The sequence below is a fragment of the Borostomias antarcticus genome (genome assembly GCF_949987555.1).
Source record: "Borostomias antarcticus genome assembly, chromosome: 2".
In the NCBI taxonomy this organism is placed as follows: domain Eukaryota; kingdom Metazoa; phylum Chordata; class Actinopteri; order Stomiiformes; family Stomiidae; genus Borostomias; species Borostomias antarcticus.
In genome coordinates, this window is record NC_140235.1 from 20,907,608 (window position 1) to 20,922,994 (window position 15,387).

Here is a 15,387-nt window from a genome sequence, read left to right on the forward strand (position 1 = left end):
TACCACACAACTAACTAGCTGGTTTGTTGGCTAGCTTTGGCTTTTTCCTTCATTCTGGAAAGTTGCCAGGAAACTTGCTAACGACGAAATACAAAATAGACTTCACACAACCAGATATATTTGGTGGCTGCTGTCCACATTGACGGCTGCGCCTCTTTGGACTTCTGCGTTGCTCCCTCATCGATTAGCTCCAGTTTCGCTAGCTAGCCAGCAGCTAAACCACAAAGCGGCGGTAGCTTCATCCTCAGCTCAGTCCAGCCCTGCCCAGCCCCCCACACACACCTCGCCGGCCTGGTGCAAGGAGGGAAAGGAATCCCGTTGTTGTTGGTTCCAGCTACAGTATCGCTTCTAAACGGCGTTTGGCTTATGTAGCTATCTAGATGCTGGATCATTGCTCAAATACGACAGCCAGCATCGTAGATATTGAAAAGTCAGTCTCGACACAGCCGGCGTGAGGACGACTTCTTGACTGCAAGACGCAACTGGACCGAGGTCAGGAAGGACGGGAGACCGCTCGGAGTCCTTGCGTTGGTCGCGGGTTACACGGACAATTTCTGGTAACTTGCTCGCCAGGCCAGCCTGTGTTTTAATGGGAAGATTATTTTAGCTAATAGTCAGAAGGATCACTTGTCACGGACACCGTGAAACCCTTCGCTTTCTAGTTGGCGTAACGTAGTAACGTTAACATTAGTGGATCAGAGTAGCTAGCTAGCCATAACGTTACTTGCGAGCTAGCAGGCCAGCTTCCCTGTGTGTGTCAAGTAAAGCGAGCAAGCCTACGTCGCTGGCTAGCCTTTTATTAGCTATATCGTTAGCATAACTATGGAAATGAAAACGGCTGTGCGTTATTTTAATGTATGTCTTTTTAAAGCAGTAGTAGCTGTGTCAACAGTTTGATACAGCCCTCTAGGAAAACGAGGTCGCTAGCCAGCCAGAAGATATAGTTATAGCTGCAGCTTTCTGCTTGTTGGAGCCTGGACACCCACGGTCAGAACTGGAATTGGGAATTAGTACGATACGGATACTCCTTCGGTGTCCTTGGTTGTAACTGGATTTTAACCACCCTGCAACCGTTTTGGGGGCCTTGGACGGAGTTCTTTCCACTTCCCTCCTCCCCAACAACACTCGCCCGTTTCTCTCTCCGATGCGGAGTGTTGAGTAGCACCGGCAACCAGACCCCCACGGCGGCCGGAGATGTTGAAGTGTATCCCTTTGTGGCGCTGCAACCGCCACGTCGAGACGGTGGACAAGCGACACTGCAGCTTGAAGGCTGTCCCCGATGAGATATTCCGCTACAGCCGGAGCCTAGAAGAGCTTCTCCTCGACGCCAACCAACTTGAAGAACTGCCCAAGGTGAGCAACCAGTGGTTTTCATTTTTGCATTTTAAATCTGTGTGTCTGGAGCGATGTGGTTGCACTCATTTTCTGCAGCATTGGCGTTTTAACACTCTGAAAGGTATGGGCCTGTGACAGTGTAATGTCCTGTATAATGGTCCATGACTTTTTCTATTGTTATCTACTGACTGACACGTGAGAGGAGAGGTAAGTGCTCATGAGTACACACATTGCTAAAACGTCAAGCTGTCGCCCCCTCCAAGATTCATCTCAGCGGATGCTCAAGAGAGGAGAGCGGGCCTGCGTGATGGATGGATCACTGGACTCGGTGGACACACGCAAGCAGAGGAGAGGCTGCTCGCTACCGCAGAGTAGTGTGTGGGCGCGATATCCAGTGTGTCGACAAGAAGAGCTGGCATGCAGTTTGTTGCCCGCAGTAACGGCATGGGCCGGTGGGATTTGAACGAGATGGGGGAGGCATGCGTGGAATGACTCTTCCCACCATCTCCACACCCACACTCCTCTTTTGTGAAATATGACAGAAGTTCTGCTCGCGCTGGCAGGCCCTGGCCTCTCTGGGTTATTTTTAGGTGAGCTGTATGCTTATTCGTCTCTTCCCCACCCTAACTCTCCAACACACTCATTTAGGCGGAGTGCAAGTGAAGTGAAGCAGAATCCTGACTCCTTATTTACTCTGTGCTGCTCATTGTTTCTGGGGCCGTGGATGATGATGGGAGATGTAGTTCCTGGGCTTGTTCTGCTCAGAAACACAAGAGACTCTTGACTCCAGAGTCTGATGGCTTGCGGTGGCGCAAAGGACCAAGTAGGCACACAGGCACTAACAAAATACTGTGGTGTCGACAGCCCAAGGTCAAGAGATGGAATGGCCAAACTGCTGCAGCCACCTGAAAGCTTTTGTGCAGTTGTCCGCTCATGTGGAAGCATGCTACTCATTGTACCCTTTAACACATGCACCACATTGTCTCTTTGTAGTCTTAGCTGTGACAAACCATGATGTGAGCAGTTTGTGCAGAATGTGTGTCAGTGACGCACAAAGTTGTTAAAGCCTATTTACCGGTATGCAAACAAGAGAGAATGCAGGTGTTCAGCAAAAGATAATCTGGTTTAGTTCTCTTTACCGGCACCCATTCTTAAGTCTTAGTGTGCGCCGTGTGTGTGTGTGAGAGAATGTACGAGTGTATGGTTGTTTTTTGTGCTGACTAGGCCACGAGACGTGACTATAAGCTGAGTGGACTTGGCTTCTGCCTTCTGGTGGGACACAGACGGAGAGTGTTGAGGGGGGGGGGGGTGAGGTCTGCTCAGTGCTCTGCTACAACACACGAAAGCACACACACAGACTTAGTTGTTAAGTATTTGATCGGTCTCGAAGCTAGTTAGTTGGGCTCGTGGTTATATGTGAGACAGAGGAGCTGGAGTTGCCTTAATGTGGCTGCTGTGATGGATAAAAGCCTGGTCTACTCCTGAGCCCCAGGAACGTAAAGAAAAGAAGACTGACAAGTCACTCAGTCAACTCATGTGGCTTGTGACAGTGGGTAGGAGCAACTTCAATGGAATTGCGGGGCAGGCTCTCGGTGCAGCAGAAGTTCCAGGGAAAAGGCAAAATCTGAACGTTCTATGCAAGTTCCTTGGCTCAGCCCAGAGACACGTCGGGGCTACACTCTGATACCCCCGACGCGGACCTCCAACCAGCAAAGACAGACCTCCAACCAGCAAAGACAGACCTCCAACCAGTAAAGACGGACCTCCAACCAGCAAAGACGGACCTCCCTACGTGGCGCTGGCTTTAGCCGACAGGAACAAATGTGGAGTGACATAGCCACCCATGTTAGTGGGCGTGTTGCGTGAGACATTAAATATGTGGCCCCCCCTTGTGCGTCAGTCTCAGGAGTGCTTTAGACTACAGCTCCCAGCGAGGTCAGACTCATAGAGGTTCGGGACTTGGGACCTAATAACCTTCTTGGTTATGACAGGGCTTATGTGTGTTTCTGTAATGAGACTAGGGGCTAGCTGTAGAGCTAATGAGACCGTTAACATTACAGAGTTCCCTGGCCTCAATGATGTCATCCATCATAAGTTAACTTGTCATCACGGTCTCTCGCCTAACAATGACAGCCGTGTAACCTTAGAGAGTTGATGTCTTTTACGTGACAATGAATCTCAAGATGTCCTTCGTTGTACGGTACTGTGATTTCACGCTCGGTGGTTTATTCAGGCTCTTTTCACTCATGAATTCCCTCCTCTGTTGATCGCAAGTCTCTGTGGGATTACGGACTGCTGTGATGTCAGTCTGAGACAGAAACCGCGGGTGTGAATGAACAAATGAATTAATTGAATGAACGAATGCACCACCATGTGTGGCAGATGTCACAGAGATGAATCAGCTCATTGGTCACCATCTCCTCAGCAGTGTGACAGCAGAGCGAGATGGTCGACAGGCTGGCTTCCCCGGGGGTTCCGCCAGGCAAACCCAATCAAATGTCTCTCCTCAGACTGACAGCTTTCCTTTTATTGAGATTCACACAGATCATGGTCAATCTAGATCATGTTAACTTGGACTTTACCATAGTAGCCCCTCCAGTGTGATAAACCAAGTGTCTTGAACTGCATAATCCGGTTGAGGACAGTTAATCAGTAGTAGGTGTGTGTGTGTGTGTGTGTGTGTGTGTGTGTGTGTGTGTGTGTGTGTGTGTGTGTGTGTGTGTGTGTGTGTGTGTGTGTGTGTGTGTGTGTGTGTGTGTGTGTGTGTGTGTGTGTGTGTGTGTGTGTGTGTGTGTGTGTGTGTGATGGTCAATTAGTGCCATGTTGAGGGGGTAGATCTGCTTTATAGGGTTTTGGGGGGTGGGTGGGGGGGGTTAGCAGTGTGAACAGATGGTTATTCAGATGTCTTAAATTCACTGTGATTCTCTTGAGCCACCAACTGGCCACCCTAGATTGTGTGTGTGGGAGTGGGAGTGTGGGTGTGTGTGTTGTAGTAATCTCTGTTTCTGACGGGGCTGTGCTTGGTGAAAACAGGAGAAAAGAAACATAAGGGGGCAGGTGGACTAGCTCTATCTCTTGGCTCCTTTCCAGTGTATTTCTTACGACAAGATTGCTTCCCTTAGAAGAAATATTATCAAACATTTTTATTATGCTGTGAAGAACAAAATTATATGTTTCGGACAGGCTGTGCCAGCACATTGGTTCTGACAGAGAAATGCATTGGGCCACAGTAGGGCTGCACAATTATGACAAAAGATAATTGCAATTATTTGCTTAAAATGCTAATTGTGATTAATAATTGCGATTAATATTTAATATATAATATTAATATATAATATTATCAAAATGCTCCCAAATCACGGACGTTGATCCCTTTCTTGCTACTAACTCACTGACCTCGTTTTCGCAAAATTTTTCACTACTCACGGCTGCGGGTACTGAAATTGCTGCACACGGCGCACTCAGCGGGAACGCATGTGATTGGTCAGACAGCATAAGCGCCTGTGATTCGTCCGTGTAGTCCTAGCACACTCAATTCAAAGCAAAATTATTAATCACATTAATTGCGGCCTTTTACGATTAGTTAATCGTGGAGGTCATAATCGCGACTTCGATTAATTCACGATTAATTGTGCAGCCCTAGGCCTCTGTGAGGTTTTCCTCACTGTGACAGTATCAAAGGGCCTCCTTTGTAAAAGAGAGAGAGAGCGAGAGAGAGCTAGCAATCAGGAATTCCCCTTCATGCCCAAGTCCCGGCTCTGTGTTTTCTCATTACGCAACTCTTAATCCCCACTACTCTTTAATGCATCTTTTGTGCTGCTGCTGCTAAGTAGGCTTCCTCAGTGGCTTTCACAAATACCATGAACTGGTAAACATGCCAATGACAAAAACATGGAGGATGAGGAGAGCACTGGATTAGCCGCTGTGTGTGTGTGTGATGATGATGATGATGAGTAGTAGTACACTTTCATTCCAGAGAGAACAAGCATGACTTTCATGAATCATGATGGCTGAGAATGTGTGCTTGCTGTCCAATCAACCCGTTAACTGGGCCTAGTTAGACGGGCTCTTGTGAGTTATGGGATGTGGGCTTTTCCCAAGATTTGCTTGAGGAGGGGGAAGTATCTTTTAACAGTCCCAGAAAAGTCCCATGACAGCTTACAAAGTAGCCCATTCAGCCGGTCTGACATCCCCCCTACCCAGGCCGTCATATCCAGTGTCCCTGCTCTTTGTTCTGCTACCTGTGTGTTGTTCTGTACTGCCTCTGGCCAGACTCGCATTTGTACACCCAAAACATGAGTAGTTAAATGGGCATTATAACCAGGTGAAGGCCACTCAGTCAGTTTTACCAATACGCTATGAGTCACTCTTTAATTGTATTAGGAGTAGGTTAATTGGTCTTTTTCAAACCATGAAACCATACTGTAGAATACAGACAGACAGAAATGTGAAAAATCAATTTGTTTTTGCTGGATCATCCGAGCCTCTTGGCCTCAGCTACACTGCAGTGACAACTGTTTGGCTTGCCATTGTTGTGGATGAAGACGGATGAAAATGTGAGGTGGTGGGTGTGTCTCCACTGGATGTGTAGATCTATTGTCTGCAGAACAGGTTTGACAGACACTCCTCCCAGTGTTACTCTTAAGGACCAGGTTAGGTAGGCAAGGTATCTGAGACCAGGTTAGGTAGGCCAGGCATATAAGACTAATGGATTTCTTCTTTGATTTTATGGGACTGAGTTCATCTTCTTACTTCTGGCCTGTCGGCTACGAAAATGGCGCTATAGTGCCTTCTGCAATAAAATTACGGACAAAATAAAGTTATGAAACCAGGTATGTTCGACCCCATTATATGTTTCTTATTATGAAACATATAATTAGGAAACAAGAGGCCGACTTTGCATGCGAGGTGGAGAGAGGAGGTGTGTGTGTGTGTGGGGGGGACTCGGAGCTGGAGCGGGTAGTACAAGAGAGCCCCATGCTGGAATCCTACAATCTTACTGTCACATTAGGGCTTTTCACATTTCACCTAGCCCAGGCTCAGTGCATTCTTAGAACCTTCTGAGCCTCAGGCTAAGGGAGCTGTGAGCTCCGGCCTAAGGGAGCTGTTAGCTCCGGCCTAAGGGAGCTGTTAGCTCCGGCCTAAGGGAGCTGTTAGCCCCGGCCTAAGGGAGCTGTTAGCCCGGTCTATGGGAGCTGTTAGCTCCGGCCTAAGGGAGCTGTTAGCCCCGGCCTAAGGGAGCTGTTAGCCCCGGCCTAAGGGAGCTGTTAGCTCCGGCCTAAGGGAGCTGTTAGCTCCGGCCTAAGGGAGCTGTTAGCCCCGGCCAAAGGGAGCTGTTAGCCCCAGCCTAAGAAAGCTTTCACACTGGCACAATCCTGGCACATTCCAAAATGCACTAACCCCGACTTTAGCCTAGTACTTGCTGGCCCTACTTGCTGGCCCTGCAGAGCAGTGTTAGGCCCGAATTTGCAGGGTTATCCCCTGAAAATCGACTTAACACAGGGCTAAAAGGTGCCACTTCTTCCAACTCGATTTGGCAAAAGTTTGATCTATGTTTTGTTATGCTGATTGGCTGAAGGAGTCTGTCTGTCAAGGCAAGTACTCCCACACACTCAAATCTTTCTGGGCGACTGGAAGCCTACACAAAAACGTTTTTACAAGGAAGTCTGGCTCTCAAGTCTCTCTCTTGCCTGAGGGTGAATTAGGGCTTCACCCGTCTGTAAAGATGGGCCTCAGCCATGAACCCCCTACTCCCTCATGATGGGATATGAGACTATTTGCTCTCTCCTGAGTCTCCTGTGTATTTTCAGTTTTGGGTCAAACTGCAGTTCAACTTGAATCTGATTCATGTTCACTTCTTGGCTTTGCTGCTGTGGCTCAACGCGTTGTAATTATCCTATTGTTTCCTGCTGGTGGAATAAGTAATTTGGTTAATGGGACACGTCTTTTGTTTAAACAGTCCAGCTTTATTATCCTCTACAATGAAGGAGATGTCCGTGATTTCCTGCTGCTGTTTTGGTGAAATCTCGCTCCACTCCCCGACTGTCCGCGTTCACTTAATGGAAGAAAAATTCAGGTGCTTTGTCTGACTGGCGCATCACCTGCCCTACAACCAAAAGTTCAGCGAAGTGTTTTTATTAAATACAGTATCTAGGACAGTACTTTGTAGACTGTGTTCTTCTCAAGTACGTTAGTGGTTTACATGCCCTCCCCCGGTCTGCAGCCAGCCAGTAGGAGAGGGCGTAGAGGAGGAGAGGGAGGAGGGAGAGCTGGACTGGGAGGAGGGCTGGCTGAACTAGGCCAGGACTGGTGATAAATCACACCTGCCACTGCGCCGGCCCCTCTGCGGTAACCCCCTCCACCCGCTCGCCCGCTCTCTTTCTCTCCCTCGCTCACTCCATCTCTGCTCTGTCTCCCTCCTCTCTCTCTGCTCTCCCTCCTCTCTCTCTGCTCTCCCTCCTCTCTCTCTGCTCTCCCCCTGTCTCTCTGCTCTCCCTCCTCTCTCTCTGCTCTCTCCTCTCTGGGACCAGTAAGCTGTGGTACAGGTTGGTTCTGGTTGCCCAGTGGAGAGACTACAGACTATCTGAGTAGATGATGAGAAAATGTGGTCGTCATTCAAACCCTGGGAAATGCAGAGTTGCAGAGAATGGATTACCCCAGCCACTCCCACCCCAACTTTTTTGGGGGGTAAGGGACGTCAGGTATACACATGTACCAGAAATGTTGTCTTGGTGAAACATTCAAACATCTAACATTTAATCAGAGACGAGGTTAAATACATAAATGTACTGCGATTACGAGGAACGAACGTGAATACAAAGTAATCAAATGTACACAACTTAACATCGTATGGTGCTCAGTTACCCACCTCACAGTGTTGAGTGAGCGAGGCAGCAGCAGTAAGACGGCAGAGGAAACTGTTAGAGATCGAGGTCCCTCTTTTAATGCAGGAGCACATTCAGCAGGTTCCTTTGTCTGAGCAGATGACCAGCTGGTCTCACATCCTGCCCCCCCCCCCCCCTTGCTAGAGAGGGAGAGGGGTGTATTCCGGAGGTGGATTAACACGGGTTCCCCCTACACACACACACACTCGCCCCAGCTCTGAGTTGGTGGACGTGACCCTGGGCACCTCAGAGCGGGTGCACCACAGCGGCACTCAGCCTCACTGATCCCCAGTTCCCCCGCAAGACTGATCCATCCTCCAGCCCTCGCCCCGCCCCCCCCCCCCCCCCCCCCACACACACACACACACACACACCACCCCACCCCCGGAGCCAGCCTGACGGGAAGAGGGCGGATGGGGAGAGACTCAGCAGGGAGAGAGAGGGAGTCATGGAGCTAACAACCAAGCTCCGGGAAGGGGAAGGGGGCTGCTAAGTCTCCATGTTCTTGGCCTGCACAAACATCATTCATAGACACACACACACACACATGCACAGCCTCACTAAACCCCTTTCAGGCCTGTTGCGGGCCGAGGCCTCCCTGCTCTAGCCTGCACTCTCCTCGCACTAGTCGTCACCCTCGAAGGTAAACATATAGCCGGGACGGCAGTGAATAATTGATGGCGTTGGTGGCAGCAGCTGTTAGCGATAGCAGCGAGCCCTGCGTGACTGTGTCATACACGGCTGGCGCACAGTGATAGGCCGGAACCGTCGGCGGTGTTAGCTCGAAGCACACAGAGACACACTGGCTGCCCGGACGACATGGAAGAGAGATGGGCCTGCCACGTAACAAGAACTCTTGTTCTGTCACAAGCATTCTCTCGACTGTCTCTCTCTCTTTCTCTCTCTCTCTCTCTCTCTCTCTCTCTCTCTCTCTCTCTCTCTCTCTCTCTCTCTCTCTGTCAGCCTCTTTCTGTATCTCTCTCTCTTCAGCATCCCTCTCTCTCTCCTTCTCTTTTTCCTCGCTGCAGCTCACTGTCTCTCTCTGTCAGGCCCTCTCACGCTTTCTTGCCCTCTGTCTCCTCCCCTCTGGGTATTTAAAGTGTGGAGGCCGGCAGGTCAAGTTCACAGACTTGCTAGTCTCAGGTGGCTGAGAGGCGTGTCCTAACAACTCTCCCGTCTAACCCCGACACCCTTCCTCACGCCTCCACGGCTGTGTGTAGGGTCACTGCCCTCGCATCACATGCCCGGCCGTGCAATCTTTACCCGCTGAACGTCTGCATTTAGCCTGTTATGATGCTCCTTTAGATTAGCTATGTACCAAACCTAGAAGGACTGTACCTTACTTACACAAGGCAAATCATTTAGAATGATCCTTGAAAGCTGTTTTCGTACACTTTTATTAACACTAGATTTAGGGTGCGTGTCCACCGGGGAGCTGTATTTTAGGGCTGGCGTTGTTTTCTCATTGTTTACAATGGTTAATGAGCTCTAGGGTGCTATAGAAACAAGAGCTGTGTCCCAAGCGCTTTTTAGTGCTATGGGCACTAGGCTTTTTTTTCAGTTGAAAAAAATCGAACTTTTTGGGCTAGAGTGCAGGCTGTAAAAGGCTGTTCTGATGACGAGGACAGTCAGTCTTTGGCAAAACTGCCAAAGCACTAGCTAACATTAGCTAGATATCTTAACGTGGCTATTTAATCTACAGTCTGCAAAAACATGACACTCGTTGCTAACGTAGGTGTAAAACATCGGTAGCCTAGCCAGCTCTAAACTTCTAGCTTTAGTCCGCTCTAAGCAGCTGTAAGCTTGGCGCTGTTCAGCTACATACAGCTTGCCGGTGGACACACAGCCTTAGTCCTGTGATAATATCTGTTTTATCTGTGCACCGCTGAAGAACCGCTTGCAGGTAAAGGTCAGTCATCTGCCAGAAGAACAGAACAGAGCAGGACAGCGCGGTGAGGTGGAGGTGACATTTTCTTTTAGGGTGCCGTTTCTGGTGCCTTTGATGTCAATGGAGCTCAGCCTCCATTGCTGAATGGCCACACGATTGTCCCTTTGAGGCCTCTTAACCAGGCCTCTGATCTCCCTGTGGAGAAACTATCGACTGGGATGGCGCTCCAAGAACCGACCACAAACAAATCTCCCTAGCCTTTTATCTTCAGCCTGCACACACACACGCACACACACACACTCTTTAAAGGCCTCTATCTGTCTCTGTGTAACCAGACACCACCTCCCTTGACAGGTATTGGTGTGTTTGTTTGTGTGTGTGTGTGTGTGTGTGTGTGTGTGTGTGTGTGTTCGGTCAGCAGTCCTGGTTTGCAGGAAGCTTCCATCAGTCTCTGCCCCTCACGTCATTGTATACATCGCAGTATGGATTTATATTGATTCCTTGGTCATGTAGTCATATCAGCTGTGCTGGAGGAATCATTTCAGGACTGCGTCATAGCCTTATTCTGAGACAGGGCAATCTATAGACTCACGAGTCAGTCTCTAGAGACTGAAGACATTGGTCCAGACTTCATTGCAAGTGGGTGGAAACAATTTGAGAGAGATTGGTTCTCAAGGCTACTTACTTACTTGCTTACTTCATAATGGGGCGGTGAATGTTTTGTTTTGATTCTCCACTGCAGTTAGGGATGAAGATAGGGGGAAGATATTTCCGGTAAGGCAGGTCCTTCACACTATTGGAGATGTAGGCAGTGGTTCTGATTGGTAGCGTCCGTTTTAGGCGCTGTTCTAGCCAGCGATTTTCGGTGATGTCTCCAGACCTTTGGAGAAGATCTCCAAAGTCTGGCATCGCGAGACTAGGCAATCTATGTGCTTCAGCCAACTAGCTAACGTTAGCTACGATGCCATCGTCCATTCAGCTAGCTAGCTGGTCAAGTCCAGGTCTTGAACCTAGGCTTGGCATGAGCAGTTCATTCTTCATGTCAGCTGAGGCTGCTCTCCTCATCACCAGTTCATCAGCGAGGCAAATTAGCCTCCACAGTGGCAAGCAGAACAAAGACTTTCTGGTTCTGAGTACAGTGTCCACATGTCGACAATTGAGCCCAGTCGAGAATGACCTCTCTCTGTCTGGGTTGGTACCACTGACAGAGCTGGCGCTAGGAGGCCCACAAAGAGCTGGTTTGTTTGCCAGTGGGGACTCAGTCCAGTCAGTCAGTCAGTCAGTCAGAGCAGAGGTCTGGGTTAGTCCTTGTGGCAGAGCCGAGCTGAGAGGCCCACAAAGCACTTGTTTGTTTTCTAATGGAGGACGTGTCAGACAGAGCAGAGAACTGGGCCGGTCCCAGAGACAGGGCTGCACCGGGCGGCCGACAGTCACACAGCCGATCAGAGGTCTGGACCGCAACCAGAGCTGCGCTGGGTGGCCCGCCCGCCACAGTCAGTCAGAGCCGAGGTCTGTCTGGGACCTGGCGTGCTGATTTGTTGACGTTTGTGTTTTCCTTGTTGATTCCTTTTCTGTTGGGAGCGCCTCAGCGGGGCAGGAAGCGGGAATGATCGAGTGAGCCGTGGAATGTGCCGGTTCTGTTTTTGGACGCGGCGCTGCCGTGAGTTCATCTTATCACGTCTAGAGGCTACAATACTCCCTGACTGACTGACTGGCTGACTGGCCGGGCCCTGCTGCCCGCCTGGCTGGCCTACAGAGTGGAGGGGCACAGGAACCAGGCTAAACATCACAAGCACTACGGGCCTCATCTGCTTCTTCATGACACGCAGTACGATAACATCTGCCTCTTCTCCTCCTCACACACTCAGATCTTTATCCGGTGTTACGATATGACCTGTTTGGCTCTTTCCTCCGCTGGGCCCCCTTCTGGGAGGTATTTGTAATCTGGTTCTCTCTCTCTCTCTCTCTCTCTCTCTCCTATATCACACTCTCTCTCCTATATCTCCTACTCACTCACTCACTCACTCACTCACTCACTCACTCACTCACTCACTCACTCACTCACTCACTCACTCACTCACTCACTCACTCACTCACTCACTCACTCACTCACTCAGACATACACACACACACACACAGAGACACACACTCTGACTCATACAAGCCTGTTGTTCCTCTATGATCCTCTTTAACCGTGACATTGCCCTGGGAAGGAGCCGGGAGGCCGCAGTCGAGATGAAGACGAGTGTAACGTTTTGCGGTGGCGTGACAGCTGCGTTTGTCTACAACACTTTAATGCTCTTTAATGCTCTTTTGTAATGCTCTTACTGTCTCCTCCAATCGTCTCGCGCCATGTTGTGTGTAGAGACAGGCGGGTCACAGGTCAGATGGTCTGAATTAAATGGTCCTAGAAGCTCTTCCACAAGTCTAAAACTAGATTTTACATGTCTGGAGGATCTCAGGTGTAGTGAAGAAGGTTCAGGAAGGTGGACTGATTACCTTCGCCCAGGACGAAGTCATGTTTTCAGTGCTGTGTGTTAGTCTGTCATTCTGTCTGTCTGTTAGTCAGCGGGATTATGCAAAAACTACCAGACCGATTTTCATGATACACTGTGCAGTGATGTAGCATGGGCCAAGGAAGAACCCATTAAATTAAAACCCATAATTGAATTGCGGCTGACGCATTCCCTTGTCACTCAGAGCAGTCTCAAAAGCAGAGAGCATGTTATGAAAAGCACATTGAGAGGCAAAGATTCTAAGGTGCATCTCAGAAAATTAGAATATTGTGGAAAGTTCATTATTTTCTGTAATTTAATTTAAAAACGGAAACATTTATGTATTCTTGATCCATTACACAAAGTGAAATATTTCAAGCCTTTTTTGTTTTAATCTTTGTGATTGTACAGTATGTTCAGTGTGCTCATTTATACACTCCATATTTGGTCAGTGCTCCTTTTGCACAAATTACTGCATCAACGTGGAGCTTGGCATGGAGGCCATTAAATTATGGAAAATAATGAACTTTCCACAATATTCAAATTTTCTGAGATGTGTCTGTGTTCGGGAAAAAAAAGAGCCCAATAGTGTTAAAGGTTAACCATTTTATATGTGCTCTGGATGAATCTTAAGTGAAAACGGAGTGAGCTGAATCGGGGGAGTTTGGGAGGCAGTTGGTTGATAACTGTTATAATGGTATTGGTGAGTAACCTACCGACATCACAACAGACGGGGAGTCAGTAGAGACGACCAGGGGCGTACACGCAAGTGTACAACAAGTGTTAACTAACACACACTGATAAAAGGGATGAGATTTGCCCTTGTCCTCTCTTGTTGTCGCATACTAGACTGCACCCATATATATTGTGTGTGCGTGCGTGTGTGTGTGTGTGTGTATATTTAGACTGTGCGTTTTCCTCATGCTGGGTTTGGGTAGGGGATGACAACAGGAGCTATTGAGGCCTAGCAGCTGGCCTGTCTCTCCCTTCCAAACTCTCCTTTTCATCCTCGCTGTAGCAAGAACACTGGTGGTCTGCTCAATATTTCACCCAATGTGTTTTGCTCCTAACCAACACTTAACCCTTTCCTGTGTCAGGGGACCGGGGGGGGGGGGTTGCTTGGTCCCTCAATGTCTTAGAAAACAGAATTTGCTGAGAAATGGCCAGCAGCCAAAATGTACAACACAGGCCGAGGCTAGTGTTGATGGGCATTGTTTAGCAAAAGGTTATTTTAGCCTATGCCTAAAATTACATTTGGTGCGTGCAAAAAGACAAAGCAACACTTTTGTGGTCATTGTCCAGCTCTCTACAGCCCACCAGTGATTCGGTCCTCCAAACACACAATAGCTACTACTGGCCTAACCTAGTTCAGTTCAGCCAAACAACAACATTTTAAAACTTGTTAGTAGGGAGGTTTAGCCTCGTTGTTTGCACTTTGTACCTGCCTTCTGGGTAGTCCTAATATACTGTGTGGCCTTGTCTTTGAGTGGGAGTGTGCTTGTATGTTCCCACTGTATGTGTGTGTTCGGTGTGTGTGCGCTGTGTGTATATGCGTGCGTGTGTGTGTGTATATAATTAACTCTGCATGGCCCTTTCAACGGTGGAGCACGTGACGCTGGAGGAAATGCAGGCATGACTGGAATCTCCTGGAGTCTGGCCTGCCTTCAGGAAGCCCTCACACACAGCCCTATACATTCCTGGTTAGGTGGGCCACAGACGCACACACTTACAGAGACACACACACACATGTATTCTATGTAAAGATACAAACACACGCACACACGCACACACATCATTAATGTAGGCGTAGATGTTACACACTCACACACTTGTGTGTACACTGCAACCCCCCCCCCCCCCCCTGTTTTTGTTCTGGGCCACATTTTCCAGGTAATCAAGCTTCCATCTCCCCAGTGTTACCATGAATGTGCTCTAATTCTCGTCGTATTTTAATTAAGCGACCCCACCAAGGGCTCCCTCTCTAACCGGCACGGATTCCCGGTGAGGAGCTGAGCTGGGAGAATGCAGGAGACTTTTACACGGTGCGGTTCACAGATCGGCATGTTTGTACTGTAGGCTGCTGTCAGATACCGAGAAGGTTTTACTGAGAGGAGAGTCCTGGGGTGAGTTCAAATTCAGCGAACGTTAGCGAACTATTTTCCGTTAGCTTTGTGTTCGCCGCAAACGTTTGCTAACAGAAGCTAACAGTCTGGAGAGGTAGTTCGCCAGTAACAGAACGAGGATCACAATGGACCCAGGCTTACTGGAGATGTGCTCCCAGATGGGGATTGTTGGGTTTATGCAAACTATTTGGAACGTTCATTAAAAGCCGTTCAAATGTGACCGTTTGGAGAAAACATGTTTGCCACGAACGTTCGCCTCAGTTAGCTGAATTTGAACGCAGACCTGGTCTAGTCCTGGTCCACAGACACAATGGAGCCTGGTCAAGTGTGAGTTGGATGGTTCATAGGCGCCACTGAGGCACCGTTGATGGCATCTGATATTTCCAACTCCCCACATTTATCCCTCCTTTCCTCTCATATCTTTACTACCCCCCCGACTCCCTCTCTCGCTCCCCGCAGGTGAGCTCTAAATGGTAAATGGTCTGCACTTATATAGCGCTTTTATCCAAAGCCCTTTACAATGGCCTCTCATTCACCCATTCACACACACACATTCACACACCAATGGGGGCAGCTGCCATGCAAGGTGCTATCCTGCTTATTGAGCCTAGTAGCCCTGGCTTCAGCAAAGTGCATTAGCTCACCTTTCTGTGGTGTGTGTG

The 15,387-nt window shown here is 48.9% G+C and overlaps 1 protein-coding gene across 1 annotated transcript in view; it reads left to right on the plus strand.

Moving 5' to 3' along the window:
* Positions 1-347: 347 nt before the first annotated feature.
* scrib (scribble planar cell polarity protein) overlaps positions 348-15,387 on the plus strand; it is a 78,881-nt gene continuing 63,841 nt past the window's right edge. Inside the window, exon 1 of the mRNA XM_084461257.1 lies at positions 348-1,353. Coding sequence (XP_084317383.1) covers positions 1,195-1,353 — 159 coding nt within the window. The 5' untranslated portion in view covers positions 348-1,194. The remainder of the gene's footprint in view (positions 1,354-15,387) is intronic.